General features: G+C 35.3%; 1 protein-coding gene across 1 annotated transcript in view; it reads left to right on the top strand.

The window, feature by feature from the left end:
- The window catches only part of MSR1 (macrophage scavenger receptor 1), a gene marked incomplete at its 5' end in the record, with an annotated part of 57,971 nt that extends 39,969 nt beyond the window's left edge, over positions 1-18,002 (top strand). Inside the window, 2 exons of the mRNA XM_082608758.1 lie at positions 7,533-7,721; positions 17,794-18,002. Coding sequence (XP_082464884.1) covers positions 7,533-7,721; positions 17,794-17,927 — 323 coding nt within the window. The 3' untranslated portion in view covers positions 17,928-18,002. The remainder of the gene's footprint in view (positions 1-7,532; positions 7,722-17,793) is intronic.
- Between the last annotated feature and the right edge of the window lie 429 nt (positions 18,003-18,431).

Raw genomic sequence — 18,431 nt, 5'->3', positions numbered from 1 at the left:
ACAACATCTCAGGTCTGAGAACTGTTCCGCCCATTAGAAGTCAAGGCATAGTTATATAAGTTTTCTGAGGCGGAGGGCTGTACATCAAATGATGTATTATTGACAGTTTACATAATCCAGATCTAAGGGTCATCGTGGTAAGTCATTTGATCCCGTACAAGATCAAGAAGGAATGTTATCTTTGAAGGAGTTGTCTTGCTAATGCTAGGAGAATGTTGTTCTTTATGGTTGAGCAGGTATTTCTGCTGATGGGGGAGGTCTGGTCGATGCATAAGGCAGATACACAATGCACAGTAGAAGGGAGAGTGGAATCCAAAGGGCAGAGGAAATTTTTGTGTGTTTAAATTTTTCTTGTCTTGCCATAAAATGAGTTTTATTTCACACCAGGATGTGCCTTTCATAGCTAAATACCTCATTAAGCTAATTATCTTAAATTAAAAAATCAGTTCCCTTTCTAGAGGAATTTTGCCATATTGCAAGGACTTCTGGGTCAACTTACAACCAGACTTTTTAAAAAAAAAATGTTTGTTACATTTGAAACTCAAATATAATAATTACTATTGAGTAGTAAATTTAACCCTAAATCCTAATTCCAATAAATGATACAAAAAAAAGAAAGCATGACCATGAGGTAAACAATGTGATAGTAATTGAAATGAAATGGCTACACTCCTCAAAAGTCATTTTACATTTTAACCACAGTTCTTTACTTCCACTCAAGTAGCAGTGATGGACACAATGCAAAGACACCCCATAGTCCACATTCTTCCTGACTTCGCTTTTCAAATTAAAATTTTGTCTACTAGAGCTTGTTGCAAGAAAGAAAGTGGGGCACGAGAGGATGGTCACGTCCCAGGTCTCGCGTGAGTCCCTGGGACTACCACCAAGTGTGGGTTCTTGGCTTTGTGCAGGAAAGAATGCAAGAGCGAGCCATAGTAAAGTAAAAGAAGTTTTATTCAGGGAGATACACACTGCATAGACAGGGTATGGGGCATCTCAGAAGTCAAGAGTCCCCAAAATATGGGTGGTTAGTTTTTATAGGCTGGGCAATTTCATAGGCTAATGAGTGGGAGGATTATTCCAACTGTTTTGGGGACGGAGTGGAGATTTCCAGGAATTGGGTCATTGCCTACTTTTTGGCCTTTTATGGTTGGCCTTTTATGGTTGGCCTCAGAACCGTCATGGTGCCTGTGGGTATGTCATTTAGTATGCTGATGTATTACAATGAGCGTATAATGAGGCTCAAGGTCTAGTGGAAGTCAACTTGTCTGCCATCTTGGACCTAGTTCTAACCAGTTTGTTGTGTCTTCAATGGCTATGTCATTCTTTTAAGGGTTGTGCCCCGACCCCTTCCTGTCTCAAGCATCTTAGATTCATAATATTTTTTCCTAACTTTCAAGAAAAGACTTGTATATGAAGCACTTTTATAATTTATTTTGGGCTCATAGATGGCTCCATCAGTGTCCCCGTGAATATGGGACTTTAAATAAAATAGATTTCTCCTTTAAATAAAATAGATTTCAAATATAAAGAAAAGAAGGAAGAACATTTACAACAAATAGCTAATACATAGTCATGTACACACCACCCGCATTTTAGAGGTGTTGTCCTTTTACCATACGGACTACACATATTTCTCTTTTAAGAAATATCATGTTAACTAGCACAGATGAAGCCCCATTTATGCCTGTCTCCCTTGCTTTTCCAGGTTAAACTTCTATCATGGAGTTTACATGTTTCTTTCTATTCATGTTTTTATATATTTACTACATATGTATGTTTGCATAGATGATAGATGGTATTATTTTCTGTGTTTTATATAAATGACATTATACTATATCTCTCATTCTGAGCTTGTTCTTTCCCTCAATTTTATGAATTTCAGCTTAACTTGAATCAGAGACCCTTTAAAACAGGAAGGACATTAGTGACTATCTGGCCACCACTTATTTTAATTAAATTAATCTTAGTTTTAAAAATAATATAATTTCAGAAAATAAGAAAAACATTTTATATTCAATTTCTGTCCCCTGTACAAAATTACTGTCAATATGCTTGGATACTTCCTTCTAATCTTTGTATATATCAATATTTTTGGCACATTAAAACGAAACATTAATGTTAATTTAGTCACTTAAATTTTATGTTATCATTTTTCTCTATTTTCTGTATGATTCTTTTGACAGGAATGTTTAATGAGTATAAAACTATCCATCTAATGTATACTATAATTAATTTAGCTATTCCTCTATTCCAAGATATTTAATATATGTTTTACTTCCTCCTTTCAAAATAAGCCTTCAATAAACAAAACAATAATAACTAGTGAACTTGTTAACTTTCACTATATTTGAAGTTATTTTCTCAGATTAGATTAGAAAACCTTTGTAAATTATCTATTATTTATTTTTTGTCTGGTATCTCATAAAAATATGAATGAGCTATTTGTGTAATAAATATTTTATATATTTTAATATTACACACAGACTTTTAAAAATATATAGAAATTATCAGTACTCTACTCTTTCCTCCAAATCTAGGGAATAAGAATAGTAAGATTGCCTTTAGAAAGTTAAACTGCAGTGAATCAAAGCAGAGATATGTCAAACCACCTAACCTGATGGAATATATTAACATATATAAAGAAAATTGTGTTAAGCAAAGAGCACTGGCCAAACCCAGAGGCAAAATCTCATAGCTATGTCTCATTGTAAATTAATAAATTAATTAAACGAATAATTCACTGATTGTGATTTGACTTCTTGTGCAGATTGCCCACAGAGAGAAAATGGCCTTGTCGAGTAGTTAAAAATATTCCCGTTTTTGAGGCAGTTACCTTTCTGGTTGTAAATTGAATTGACATTTAGTCCCGAGAGTCTGTTTAACATTAGTCTGCCACTAAGAGAGAAATCCTCTAAACCTACAAATAATCAGGTTTTGGAATATGTGAGGTTTCTGATCAGACCCGTCCACCTTGGGGGGCTCTTCGTGGACAGCCACATAGTTTTTTCCTATAATAGGACTCATGTTTAAATCCACCTTTCCTTCGCAATTTCCTTTACTGCTTCTACACATAGAAACTATATTCTCTCTAGAGACTGGTGACATACTAAATTCTACTTCTTTTCAGTGTTTGATAGTTTAAGCATTCGCCAATTTAATCCACTCAGGTAATAGAGATGGCATATCAAGAAGAGGTCAAAATTCATTCACTCATACCATAACTCTTCATCAAGTGACTTCGTCAAGTGATATTTGGTCAGGTATTGAAAAGATAACTGAAAGGACCTCAGTCTGGGAGAGAAAATTACCTAGTTTACGATGCTTTGTAGGGCAGTAGTGCTGTGTGAGCCTGAGAAGGGATACCAATCCAAACTGGGGGCTGAGGGTGAAGAAATGGGAGGTGCTGGTGGTGGGGAGGGGAGGAAAGGGTAGGGGGGATTGAGGAATGAAAGCCTCAGAAATAAAGGAGAGCAAGGCTTATTTGGGAATGTGAGTAATTATATAATTGAACTAAAGGGAGCAAGGAGAGGGGGCGGAGAGATTTTCAAAGGGTTAAACTGGAGAGGTAAGTAGAGATTAATCATGACCTTATTTGTTCCAGGGGTCACACGGCAGGATTTTCCCTACTGAAATCCTCTATTATACTAGTCTTGTGTTTTCAGTTATATCAGGGGTTGGCAAGCTTTTTCAGAAAAGGACCAGCCAGTAAATATTTTTGGTTTGCATGCCAGAAGGTCTCTGTCACACTATTCAACTCTGCTGTGTAGCCTGAAAGCAGCCCTACACAGTATGTAAACTAATGGGCATGGCTGCATTCCACCAAAACTTTATTTACAAAATAGACAGCAAGCTGAGGTTGGCTTAAGGCCATAGTTTACTCATTACTGGTCTCCAAGAGTCTCTTCAAGATTTATCATGTTTGGAAATAACAAAGGTCAAATACACTCACATCTAAAAACAATAGGGTAGGTTTTGTCTATCTGTAACATGTCATCCTACTTGGTTAAGATCTCCTGTTTGAGAAGGATAAGTATTAAATGGGAAAGTAGTTAAAAAAATTAATAAGGTGATTAATATCAAGATAATATATTCATTCTAATGCTTTCTCCACAAAATGGAAACCTCAAAATTTTCAAAACTTGTAAAAGTAAAACCTTTACATTTGTACTTCATTTTAAAGAATGAACTATTTAACCTTCAGAATAACCTCAGAAATACTTGAATCTTGAGGGCAGGATACATGCTTTATTCAAATAATTTCTGAAACCAAGGAAAATGCCTAGGACAGAGAAGTTGTGTTTAGATGCTTTAACTAAGAGCAAATATCATTTTCTCTTTTTAACAGTTGGAAAATTTGGTCCTAGAAAGGTTGAATAGTTTAATAAGCTCACATAAACAGTGTCAGAGGAATAAGTAAAATCCAGATTATCTAACTCGTGGATTTTTAATTTCAGTTATATTCTACAGTCAGGGATATTAAAAGAACACCAGGCTAAACATATAGTATAATGAATATTCATAAATACACGAAGATTATTAAAATGTCTGATGAACCGGGCTTACTGTCTTTGCTCAAAACTCACCTTTGACAAGGAAATGCCTCTCCCCTCCCCCCATTCCAGGAATGGCATGTGAATGTAACTGACCCTGTCTTTGGCCCAAGCTGTTTAGTCCATAGATGGGCATCTCGCTCAAACTAGGTCATAGGAGGACTTCCTTGGATATTTTAGAACTGTCTCTGAGAAAGAGACTGTAAAATATAAATTTAGGAGTTGTTAACAGACATGTTCACTGGGGAACAAAGATGTCCAGCTTGCAATCAAAGGAAAGAATGAAGCAACTTAACAGAGAGGCTCTTGGATAAAATTTGGAGAGAGAATCCTGAGCAGATTCAAGTGTTGATTCAGCTGTTCCAGGTGCCTAACTTAAACCCTGTATCTCAGATTGGGACTTGAACCCACAGTCTTTTAACTGATACCACACACCCGGTCTCATAACTTAATGAAGCTCAGGTTCTTGATGTCTCATCACAGAAAGAATTCCGTGAGAGACAAAGTGATAGGTAAGAAGTGGATTTATTTAGAGAGAAACGCACTCCACAGACAGAGTGTGGGCCATCTCAGAACGTGAGAGCAGCACCAGGGTACGGGGGTTGTCAGTTTTTATGGGGGGGGGTGTAATTTCTTAGGCTAATGAGTGGGAGGAGTATTCCAGCTATTTTGGGGAAGGGGTGGGGATTTCCAGGAACTGGGCCACCACCCACTTGTTGACCTTTTATGGTCAGCCTTGGAACTGTCATGGAGCCTGTGGGTGTGTCATTTAGCATGCTGATGTGTTACAGTGAGCGTATACAGAGGCTCAAGGTCCAGTGGAAGTCTCGTCCGCCATCTCAGACCTAGTTGGTTCTAACCAGTTTATGTCATGTCCTATGGCTATGTCATTCTTTTAAAGGTCGTGTCCTCTGTTTACGATAGCCAGGACATGGAACCAACCTAAATGTCCATCAACAGATGAATGCATAAAGAAGATGTGGCACATATATACAATGGAATATTACTCAGCCATAAAAAGAAACGAAATTGAGTTATTTGTAATGAGGTGGATGGACCTAGAGTCTGTCATACAGAGTAAAGTAAGTCAGAAAGAGAAAAATAAATACTGTATGCTAATGCATATATATGGAATCTAAAAAAGAAATAAATGGTTCTGAAGAACCTAGGGGCAGGACAGGAATAAAGAGGTAGGCATAGAAAATGGACTTGAGGACATGGGGTGGGAGGGCGAAGCTGGGGCAAAGTGAGAGTAGCATCCACATATATACACTACTGAATGTAAAATAGTTGGCTGATGGGAAGTAGCAGCATAGCACAGGGAGATTTATTTTTGACTTCTGTAAAAATAAACATTTGGGAGTGGCACTAGTTACTATTACATGACTCTAATGTTTTAAAACTACACAATCTATTCCTGGATTATTATTTCCTATTTTCTTAGGCATTTACAGTGAATGATTGGGTCACCCTGTATTTTACTTAGTAACTGGAAGTTTGAATACTGCAATAGCAAATTATTTTCCTTCTTAAAAATGTTTTTAATGTTTGTAACTCATGTTTATTAAGTGAGGAAGGGCTTATGCACCTGGACATTATTACATTAATTCAGTATTGAGCACTGAATTATATTTTGGACGAATCAAGAAAATAATTATAATTGTAATACTACATGTTAATACATGTTTGCTTTTCATGTTTCTTAGTTGCTCAGTCAGGCTTGTAGGAAATTGTTTATTTTTTTTACATGTTGTTGGATTACTGTTCCAACAAAATTTACTCAAATTAGAAAACAAAAGTTACTATTTCTTTAGTTAACTGAGTTCTGAAAACCCATACACTAAAACTCCATTTTCACATTACAGAGATATTTCTGTTGTAAGAATTACATCTTGCTTTTTTATATTATGGTGTTCTTCAAACTCATATTTGAAAAGATATTTAAATAGAACTGTGTTTATTCATTGGCTTTTCTAATTATTAGAGAATATTTTTATTTTATTTAGCACTAAGTAAATTTTAAAAATTATTTTCTGTCTTTGCCTTTTTCTGTTCTTCAGCCAAATGATTTTTTAACAAATAACTAGAATCGTTCAGGCTGTTTAAAGAAATTTTCTAAGTGAAATTTTTTGTGATACTATTTACACACTTTATCTGTTCTTAGGTTCAAAATGTGTATGTTGGTTTTAAAACTGGGAAAGAAACATTTCATATTTATGTAAATCATTGCACATGATCAAAGTTTTATAAAAGTTTACTGTATATATGGCAATTTTGATTACTTGGGCATTGCAGAACAAAATCACTTTGTTGTAAACATGGTATATTTCTTCCCAAAGTTTACTGCTTTAGCGATTTCTCAAAATAAATGAAAATTGTCTGATTTCTATCTCATTAATCCTTTTTCAAAACAAGAAAAACACTTTGGGACAAAATCCAGGGGGCTTATATCAAGGAATATCTTTGCTATTTCTAAATTGATTTTGTCATTATAGTTACCTTGTTTTTCTTGGTAAAGAACAGGATGTTTGGTCTATTTTTATGTTTATGATATTATAAAATATCTTCTCCTCAACCTCCTGTATCACTGAAAGTCACTGGATGTATGTTCCAGTTTGTGTGTTAGTGTGTCAAGAAAGCAATCACTTTGTTAAAATTTTTAAAAATAGTATGAAAAATCTCTATAACATTCACAGACTTGTAGCTGTAAAATTTTAAAGTCACTGGAACAAAATCATTGCAGTGTTTTCATAGATGTAACTTATAAAAAAGAAAGAGTAGATTTACTCTTCAGATCTGACCAATATGTACAATGTTTGCAATTAAACTCTTTACCAGTAGGTGGTGCTAGAAAGTTTAATATTTATTCCAATAATTGAACTTGCTGGAAAAATGTGCTCAAATGCTTTTTTTTTTAAAAAAAGCATACAGCAATATGTACATATATGTAAAATTAAGCCCTGCTTGTTTCTGTGACAGCACCGTCTAAGAAAGTTCGACTGGTTGGTGGTAGCGGCCCTCACGAAGGCAGAGTGGAAATTTTCCATGATGGCCAGTGGGGTACAGTTTGTGACGACCGCTGGGAATTGCGTGGAGGACAGGTCATCTGTAGGAGTTTGGGATACCAAGGTGCTCGAAATGTGCATAAGGGAGCTTATTTTGGACAAGGTAATTTCTTTTTTCTTTAATGAAATGTAGGCATTCTCCAGTATGTACAGTCAAGTAGAGACAGGAACATATAGAATAGGAAGTAGGATTCTTTTTTTAAGGCCTTTCCTAGAAAGTAGAAATGAAAAGATAGAGATTTTAAAAAAGATGCTCTCAGACAACATTTAATGTCTAAATTTCATTTAGACTCAATCGGTTAGTTGGACAATAGAGGAAAATATGGAAAATTACTGGTAAAGCAGAACAACAGGAACCAGTGAATTATATAGACAAGGCATGACTTCCTGGGAAACTCATTTACATATCTGGGTCTTGTGGGCAGCTGGGCAATTCCACGTGCTCCCTCATTCTCTCTTCTGCGGAACTGAAGGGTGGGTGGTGGGTACCAGCTTCTGCATTTACTTCCCAAACCTTAGTCCATGATGGAGCACCTGTATTCTGAAAGGACAGTGAAAAACCATGAAAGAGAAAGAGGCGATTTTACGGGTTCTCTATGCCTCCTAATTGTGACTTCTACTTTAAGAAACTTGATGAGAAATAAGGTTACTTTCCCCTCCATTTGAGGTCGAATTGAATAATTTTTTTGCTGCATGTATGTCTGTGTATTTTCATCTGGATGACTCAGTAACTTGTTCTATGAATGTATTGAAAGAGCTAGGAAGAAAATTTGCTGGGGACAAAATGTTTGAATGTTTACCCATGATATTTTTATTACCTCATTTTTTTTCTAAATTGGCACCTAATAATAGGTTTTATGTATAATTAAACATATATAAGTGCTTCAATTCTGAAGGACAGATTAGAAAGAAATAGCCATATATAGGTAAACTAGAACTTTAAAGTCAGTATTTCCTCTTTATTTATTCTACTGTCCATATGTGATAGATAATTGGTATCTCTGAAGTTCATGTTGACCAAAAAAAAAAAGATTTGACCATCTTGATTTTGTGTTATTCTTCTAGATAGATATGGGCAATAGGAAATTGTATGCAAAATAATAGAGATAAAATAGCAGTATTACCAGATAATCTTGTGTATGATGATAAAATAGTGGAGTATGTCAAATTATCATGCCAAAAGACTAAACAAGATAAGACAGACTTCTTAAATTCATAAAATAGATTGTTAAGTACTATTATGCTACAGTTTATTGGGTAATAACTATGTGTCAGGCATTGTGCTAAACACGTAAATAGTATTAATAATAGATCACAATTATATCCTTTATTCCTTTACAAAAAGAATTCATTTTATCAAATTTAAGAGATGAATTTTAGCAGGGATCCAGGTTTTAAAGTCTTTAGAGACCAGAAACTTGATTTAATTCATAAAGAGGCTAAGCACAAGACAGAAGAGAGTGATGATGTTGAAAGTTTCTGCACCCACGTTCAAGCCCCCGGCTGTCAGTTTTTAATTTGTGCCTTAGAGTTTTGAATAGAAGAAACAAAGGGAATAGAAAATATCCATAATTTGCCATCATCCAATAGATCTTTGGAATTTCCAAATTTTCCATTTCCACTACACTTTCAGAACTTCTTCCCCATCTTGAAAAGTGTCGGACCAAAATCATCCTTGCACCTGTAAAATTTACCTCCTAAATGAATTGTTTTAACCAGCAATAAGCTGGATTTTTTTTCCCCCCACAGAAGGGGAAAAGAAAAAAATCCCTAACTCTTAGTCACTAGAAAATCAAATGAATCAGTGAATTGCTTAGGAAGACTAAACTGCCAATCTGAGTTTCTACAATGTTCTATGAGGAAAGAATCCATTTCTATGGTAACTAAGATCCATAGCATGAAAGGCCATTTATTTAAAATACATAATTGTATAAAACATTTCAAATACTATCTGTGGTGGGAAAGTGAATAAGACATTATATGCCAGCTCTGTTCTTTTTACGAATATGAAGCCTTGCCATAGATTTCAAAGCTGTTCTTCCATTGAGGTTCTAAACCTAGATGGTAAACACACAATTGGAGACTATTATCTTAAGATTCCATTAACTTGCAGGCCTAGTCTCACAAGTAAAATATTCTTTTCCCCACAGCTTTTATTCATTCTTGCTTATACCTCTAGGGATTTCTAGTCTAAAGCACTGGTAAGAAAGGAATAAAATACATATTCTGAAATACTGGCCAAAAAAAAAAGAAAGCTCATTATTTATATAAGAAACAATAGAGTTTAGTCTCATGTGAAATGAGTCATTTGGCTATATGGAGACGATTCTCTCAAGTTTTCTTCAGGTAACTGACTACTTCTCTAAGATGAGCATCCATTTTCAGTGAGACTGTGTATTTATGGTAGCTGGTGGTCCTATACATTAGACTAGAGTTTTATTATAATAAAACAATGAGGTATATCAGAATTTTGTTTTTCCTCTCACATTCTCAAATACCTACCAAAGTGAACTGGAAAGACTAAACGTTTTATAATGTAAACTAAGGAGATAGGAGTTGAAACCTTAGCTCTGATACATCTCAGACTTTCAGTTTCCTTTCCAATAAAATGAGAATAATAATAACCCAGCAGATTTATTTTAATCTGAAATGAGCTGCGTATAGAAAGTGCCCATTATGAAGCCGGACTCATAGCATTGCTCAAGAGTGACAGAGGTCACTGGTAGCAGCACTGCCAACTGTATAATTACAAGTTTATTTGCCATCCTTGTTGAGTGGTAGAAAAGTCAGATCCGTGTTATACTGTAGAGCGATATTCACGATGTTCCAAGGGTGGTAAAGTTGAATGTGGTTTTTCCCGCAGTACGGAGGTGTGATTTAAGAAGCGCTCTGTGTAACCTTCTCTTCTAATCTTCCCACTCCACTCCACACACATCCAGCTCTGTGTTAGCTCTCTGCATAGAGTTCAGTCCCCCAAAATTGAAGAATGATGATGAGAATTTTAAAATAATAAAGCAAGATGAGCTGGGAGAAAGAATAGAACTGAGGTGATTTGTTCTGGAGAAAAAGAATCTAAAAAATAAATTTCATGATCTGCTTCATTGTACACTGTATTTTAAGAAACAGGCTTGCATCATAAACTGATGTTGGATTAGTCATGGTAAACCACCTTTTCATGTAAAGCTGTTTCAACGCCTCCTTTTTCCACTCCTCCACCTTAAATTTGCAGTTTTACTCAGGAGGAAAAGAAAAAGTAATTTTGAATGCAGACCAGAGACTGGAAAGGAAACTTAGAAATATGATTGGAGGGGTAGAGAGAGGAGGAGGAATGCACTAGAGTTTATGTGTCATTCTCATAGGAAAGTAAGAAGAACCAGATTAATACTATATTTTGCATTATTATCAGAATTGAAACAAGAAGAAAAAAGTTTAAATTTATCTCCTTTGTATCTCTCCTCCCATTAAGGAAAGAATATAATTTTCTGGACACAGTTTCCCCCTCTCCTTTTTTTTTTCTTTCTTCTCATTTTAAAATAGCAAACCTGGCTTACCAGAGATAATCCTTATTAGCTTTAAGAACAGTGAGTTTTGCAGTTACAAAGAAAATGATTTATAGGAACAAAGCTTAAAGCACACTCCTTTAAATGGGTTCTTTCATCTGGTTGCACCATATGCATAAAGTGGAATGTTCTTTCTTTTTCCTGTGTAGACAAAAAGGTTAAATTAAGGAAGCACTGAGAAGCTTCTGGTGCTTGCTATTGCACGGGGCAGGGAAAGGGGAGGGAGCCTCTTCTCTCCCTATGCAAGCTTCCCAATCTCTCATCCTGGTGGTCTCCCTGTAGCAAACTTGGATGAACTTTGTCAGAGGACAGTGGTAGTCCGGGAATTTGTTCCAGGCATATCTGAGCCTGTCGGCTGATGCTGGAAGTAAGAGCTGGATCTGGAGCAGCTATCTCGTCTTCTCCTAAATTTAAAGGAGTTGGTGCTGAAGCTCTAAACTTAAAAGCAGAAACAAAAGAAAATTCTAAACATAAATGCTATCTTTTATTCATTACCCCTTTCACATTCCATAATCTATTTTCTGAGTGGGGTTTTTAAAAAATTACAAGAATAAACTGAAGGAGATCAAAAATATAACTCTGCATCTCTGAACTATCCATTAGTGATTGGAAGTAAAAACAATCTCAAAGATGAATAAAATATATCAATAGGTCAGAACTCTAATTCTTAGGTACTGCTCCCTGCACACTGCAAGTTTTGAAACATAAATGTTTAGATGTTGGGTATTATGGAACCTGATATAGAGCCGTTATAATAGGGTTCTTAACGTGTCTGCTCTGTTACTTATGGTAATAAAGGCAATAAATACTAAGTATGGAATAATACTGTTTATCAGGTGTTTACTACATGCTCTCATTCAGTGCTTACAGTGCCTGTGAGAAATAGATATTACAGCCCCACTTTTCATATAAAATTAAGTAAAGCTGACAGAAGTGTCACAAAACATGCCCCATTTACATAGCTATTGTGGCAGTCGTGGGGAGAGCGCTCCACATCCATCCCTCACCCTGTCTCTCCACTAGGCAGACTGTCCTAAGTTCTTTAAGCTTAAGAATTTCATTTCTAAAGAGCTTGCTTCTTCAGAATCTTAGGATCGCAGAATTTTAAAGGGAAATGAAATCTTAGAGCTCTTTCGACCCTCCACCTCTCTATTCTGCATATATAATAAAACAGGGAATATAAGTGGCTTCTCCAGAACCACAAAACTAGAATCCAGAACTATAGTCTAAGTTTACCCATTCTCTACTCTGATTCCCACTTCATTTTTTTTTTTTTTCCGGTACGCGGGCTTCTCACTGTTGTGGCCTCTCCCATTGCGGAGCATAGGCTCCGGACATGCAGGCTCAGCGGCTATGGCTCACGGGCCCAGCCGCTCCGTGGCACGTGGGATCTTCCCGGACCGGGGCACGAACCCGCGTCCCCTGCATCGGCAGGCGGACTCTCAACCACTGCGCCACCAGGGAAGCCCCCCATTTCATTTTTAACATTGATCCAAAAACAAAAACCCAGAATGCTTTTCTCTAAGAAGAAACTGTTGACAAAGCACTTCCCAACTAGATGTCTTAAAGTGATATAAATGCATGTCACCCAACCTTGACTGGATGTAATTAAAATTCATTCAGAGGGCTTCCCTGGTGGCGCAGTGGTTGAGAGTCCGCCTGCCGATGCAGGGGACACGGGTTTGTGCCCCGGTCCGGGAAGATCCCACATGCCACGGAGCGGCTGGGCCCGTGAGCCATGGCCGCTGAGCCTGCGCGTCTGGAGCCTGTGCTCTGCAACAGGAGAGGCCACACAGTGGCCACAACAGTGAGAGGCCCGCGTACTGCAAAAAAAAAAAAAAAAAAAAAAAAAAAAAAAAAAAAAAAAATTCATTCGGAGACTTTAACCATTAGTGATTTTTGCTTCTCCACTTATCCATTCAGGAGCTAATCTCAAATCTCATCGTGTCATTGTATATTCCGCTAATGTTTGAAATATGATTACTTTTTTAAATAAAAGCAGTGTTACTGAAAATTAAGGAAACTCAAATCCCTCAAAGAAATATCAATATTTGTCTTTTTAAAAGAGAGATTAAGAGGAAATGGTATCATCTGTCAAGCATACTCTTAAGCATCACAAACCAAGCTCATAAAATTCCAGAAGGCATGGCCAACACGGTTATTGTTGTCTGCTTTTGGAAACACAAAATTGGTCAATCTGTCCTCCTTATGCAGCCTTCAAATTGTAAAGGGAATTGTAGATATATAGATGGTTAGGTAGATAGATAAATAGATGATAAACAGGACTAGAGAATAAAAACATTTCTAAAATATATACATCGATTTTGCATAGGTTTCCACTAGTAGAAAGGATAACTCAGAGGCAAAAAATAACAATGACAGCAGCAAGAATAAATATCCTTGAGTAACAGTTATTACCTAAAGAAATAAAAACATCTCTTTTTTAATCTTTGAGGTGCACATGAAGATAAAATTTTAGGCATTTTATGCTACCTTGGCATTAATTTTTAATGCAGAAAACAATTTGGAAGGAGATGGGACATGAGTATTAAATAATTTTTTTCCTTAGGCTTGATAGTCCCAAATATATTAATATAAAAATAAAACAGCAAATCCTTGAAAATTATTTTTATAACTATCTGGGCTTCTTTGTAGTCAATGAATAGCTCTAAGTTTTAAATGTCATCATGTTCTGTTGCTTGGCCCTATTCTCTGTTGTTTTGAGCAAGTCATGCATCCTTTCTGAGTCTCAGTTTATTTACCTGTGAAATGGAAATAAATACCAATATTTTACAAAGTTATTAGAAGTAAATTTTTTAAATTATATGTGAAAAGACCTAACGTGTTCACTGTGTCTGAATCTTTTCCACATAGCATAAGACCAGAGTTACTGAAAAATACAATATATTTATCATATCCTTATGTTCTTAGTGAGAAAAGCACTGAAATATGAGTTAGGGGTTCTAAATACAAGAATCAGCTTTGCCACTAATTACATATGTGACCTCAGTTGCTGCATTTACCTAAAACAGAAGCCTTCACTAGAAGGTCAGTCCAAGAGAGAATGGATTCTGATTTTTGTTCACGCACATAGGCACTCAAAAGAGATTTGTTAAATGACCAAATCTAATAATGCAGGGGATTGCAGTAAATCTTTGATTAAAGGCACTGACACTAGGCAGACCCAGGGTGGGAATGCTGGCTCCATTAGGCATTAGCTATGTGACCTTGGGTGGAGTTACTTTTTCTCCCTGATTTTCACTTTCCTCAACAGTAAAACTATTATAGCATTTATTAACTTTTTAAGGTTGTTTGAGAATTCAGTGAGATAACAACTCAAAAGTACTTTGAATATTTTCTGCCCCATAGTAAATTCTTTAAAAAGTGGGCTTAAATGTTCATTGTTATTACTACAGCTTTGGTATTCTAATATTCATGACTTCCTCTATTATGGTTTCTAAAAACTTGTGCTCACATGTAAGCACATTGACTGAATAATATCTATCTTGTGCTTCCCCTGTGGGGATGCCCTCTGGATACTTCAGACATTGAGAGGATTGTCACCTTTAATTACCTTTTCCTGGATTGTAAAAATTCTGTGCTGCTGAGACATAAATCTGGTGACTAGATCTATAAAATGTAGAGTGAAAGCATCACTGTCCCCTGGGTACAGAAGCCATGGAACCATACTGTTCTCATGCTCCCAAACACAACAGAGCCATGGCTTTCACCAGAAGTTTTACTTATGTTTATTTATACAAGTTATAAGTGTTCATAAATGCAATAAATATAATACATAAATGTCCCACTGTTTTGGTTCCTTTACATGTTAAAATGGAAGTAGTTTTATTATTTGTGCAATTGTTATTATTTGCCTATGTTTTTTTAATGAAGGTTTTATTTATTTATTTATTTATTTATTTATTTATTTAGCTGTGTTGGGTCTTCATTGCTGTGCACAGGCTTTCTCTAGTTGTGGTGAGTGGGGACTGCTCTTCACTGTGGTACACAGGCTTCTCACTGTGGTGGCTTCTCTTGTTGTGGAGCACAGGCTCTAGGCACACAGGCTTCAGTAGTTGTGGTGCATGGACTCAGTAGTTTTGATTCGTGGGCTCTAGAGTGCAGAGTCAGTAGGTGTGGCACACAGGCTTAGTTGCTCTGCAGCATGTGGGATTTTCCCGGACCAGGGCTCGAGCCCATGTCCCCTGCATTGGCAGGCGGATTCTTAACCACTGAGCCACCAGGGAAGTCCTTGCCTATGTTTTTGAATAGCCCTTTGGAGCAACTTCCAAAAAGTTCAGATAGACTTTATATATTTAAAATAAACACACATACACAAACATGCTCATACATACATTCACAAACATGCTCATACATACAGACACAAACAGAAAAGGGACCATGATATGCCTAGTAAGAGCAATTTGGAAACCAAAAAGTATTCCTGGCAAGGTTTCTGACTTTGAGATCATATTCTCCTAATCTTTTCCTTTTTATCTGCCTTAAAATTTCAAGTTGAAAAGTCTTAATACTCTTATAAACATTTCAGAAAACACTTGAGCTGTCCAGGTTACTACTCTTATAATTGGTCAGCCCAAGAAAACCTTTGCTTGTCTAATAGAAACATTGTTTGGATTCTATTTATTTAATTACTATTATATGAAATGAAAAATACAATATTTCCAGTTACCTTGATAATGTAAACCTAAATATAACTTATCTTGTATTTGGATACTTCTGGTGAAGGTACAAATTATTCAAAAACTAAGTGAATGAACCTATTTATTTTCTATGTGGAAATCAAAATTTCCTAGTTCTAAGGGTAAATAAAAACATGTCTTCACAGAAAATATCTATATAAACATCCTATTAACTGTTCTTTTAGCTTATAGATTTTTTCTTCTTCAATCCAGCTTCCACATTTCTGCCAAACATACAATTCTAAAGTATAGTTCTGATGATATTTCATTTGGTGACTCACAACATAAAATTCAAAAATGTTTATAGCATGGTCCCAGCTTTCTATCCAACCTTCCCAAAGAATCCTCCTCCCCTCATTAATATACTTTGTGTTTTAGATGCCAGGAGACCATTAACAGTTCTAATACATCAAGCATTTTCATGCTGCCCCCACTATATGGAATGACTTCTTTTCCATACACGGAAAACCTCCGTTTTTTAAGGTTCAGTCAAACGTTATCCACGTTGTGATTACAAAATTTCCAATATCTTGGAAATTTATTCATATATTATAGGCACATACTGCTATACAATTATGCACATTATTAACCATGCACATGTTAATTTTTATTTCTTGAACTGACATAATATTTGAAAAATCAGTTAAGAGTAATGGAATTATATGTGCCATTATTTATGCCTCTGTGAAAAACAGGTCTTCATTTAACTTTTAGAACTACATAAAGGTATGTTTCTAAGTCTTGAAGACATTTCTAAATATGCTTTATATAGCTCTTGTGACTGAAAGAGAACCTTTTAACATCATATTGATTCAAATGGAAAAAATGCATTGTTGATTATGCTTACAGTATTAAGATATTTATTTACCATCCACCAGTTTTGCAAAGGTGTTTATTGAAATTTTGCTGCTAAATCATCAGTTTCTTGACAACATGAAATGTTCTTGAAAATTCATTAGGAGGTTTGCAATATTATATGTTTAACAAAACCCAATGAAATCATTCATTTAGAAGTTTTTCAAAGGTTCTGCTCCCAAATGTCTTAAGTATAAAAGAACAAACTTTTATAGTGATACACTTAAAAAATCTTTAGAGAATATCAGAAAAACATTTCCAAACTTTCGTTTTAAAGTTATCTTTTCCTGCCATGAATTCCTTTCAAAAAAACAGTTGTTTTCTTATTGATTGATAAAATAATGTCCTTATCTTGAAAGTGGCGATTACATTCATTTAGTTAATTGTCTTCTAGGTAGCCTATGCTGACAGGCCGTTTTTCCTTCTAATGTGTCTGAGGAAGAATTCGGACAAAAAGAATAAGTGTTAGCTGTGCCATTTTCTTGTTGTTTGCTTGTGTTTGCACTTAATAATCTATGGTATTCTTGCAGAATATTTTATAAGCCCTTTACTGATCATATTACTCTTGGTTTAATTAAAAATAGATAACATGTCTGGTAAACCAGACACATGCAAACTGAAATACACTGGAACCTAAGAAAAGAACTCAAGGATTGCTTATGTTCTAGATATGCCTTGTACAGATACATATAGATCATTAAATCATTGCATATATCCATTATTATTAAAGTTTATTTCCTTCCTTATTTTTAAAAATAAAACTATTAAATCAGTAGAGGAAACCAATAGTTCTTTAATCTATGATTTCATAGAACTCTGTATGCACCTTTGTTACACCTCTTACTACTTAGTATTTTAGTCGTTTACAGAGTGACAGAAAATAAAATTTTCTGGGGCAGAGGGTTAATTTTTGATTCTTAATACAGAGCACAGAACTGGTATATGGATAATGATCAACACATTTTTTTTGTTAAATTGGTGAATAAATTAATGGCTCTGTCCCACTCAAACATAAACACTAAACTATACTTATTAATACAGTTGTATCTGATTTTTGCAGGTACTGGTCCAATATGGCTGAATGAAGTATTTTGTTTTGGGAGAGAATCATCTATTGAAGAGTGTAAAATTAGACAATGGGGTGTGAGAGTCTGTTCACATGCTGAAGATGCCGGGGTCACTTGCAATACATAATGCACCATATTTTCATTCACATTTATGAAATTGCTGAAAAATGATTTTTATTACTTTGCTTCATTAAAATCAGCTTAATGAATATTTAAGAGATTAAGAATTTTGTCCACAGAAAAGGAATATTTAAAAATCAGTGGATAAACATATAAAATACCTTCATAATTACTATATGTCTATATCTGAACCATTCTAACTTCTCTAAGTTTTCAAATGGAATTTTCTAATATAATGACTTATGTATCGAATATATTGAAGTTTAAAACTTCTAGATTACAAATGCTAGTGATAATGGAAACACGTCCCAATCACTGGCTGCAATTTATATCTTCACAAGATTACAATTTTTTCTTCTTTGTAATCTATTTAGTTCATTTTAATGTAATTACTTTCTGAATAATGAGAGGGTTGGAAAGTTTTCTTTTGTGCCAAGTTGGCAAAATCTCCAATCCATACACATTTCTAAAGAAAGAATCTTATCCAGCTCTCAAGATCTCTGTGCAATAA

Source organism: Mesoplodon mirus (genome assembly GCF_964341445.2).
Source record: "Mesoplodon mirus genome assembly, chromosome: 20".
Taxonomy (NCBI): domain Eukaryota; kingdom Metazoa; phylum Chordata; class Mammalia; order Artiodactyla; family Ziphiidae; genus Mesoplodon; species Mesoplodon mirus.
The sequence above is the reverse complement of the archived record's forward strand: the minus strand, read 5'-3'. Positions and strand labels throughout refer to the sequence as shown.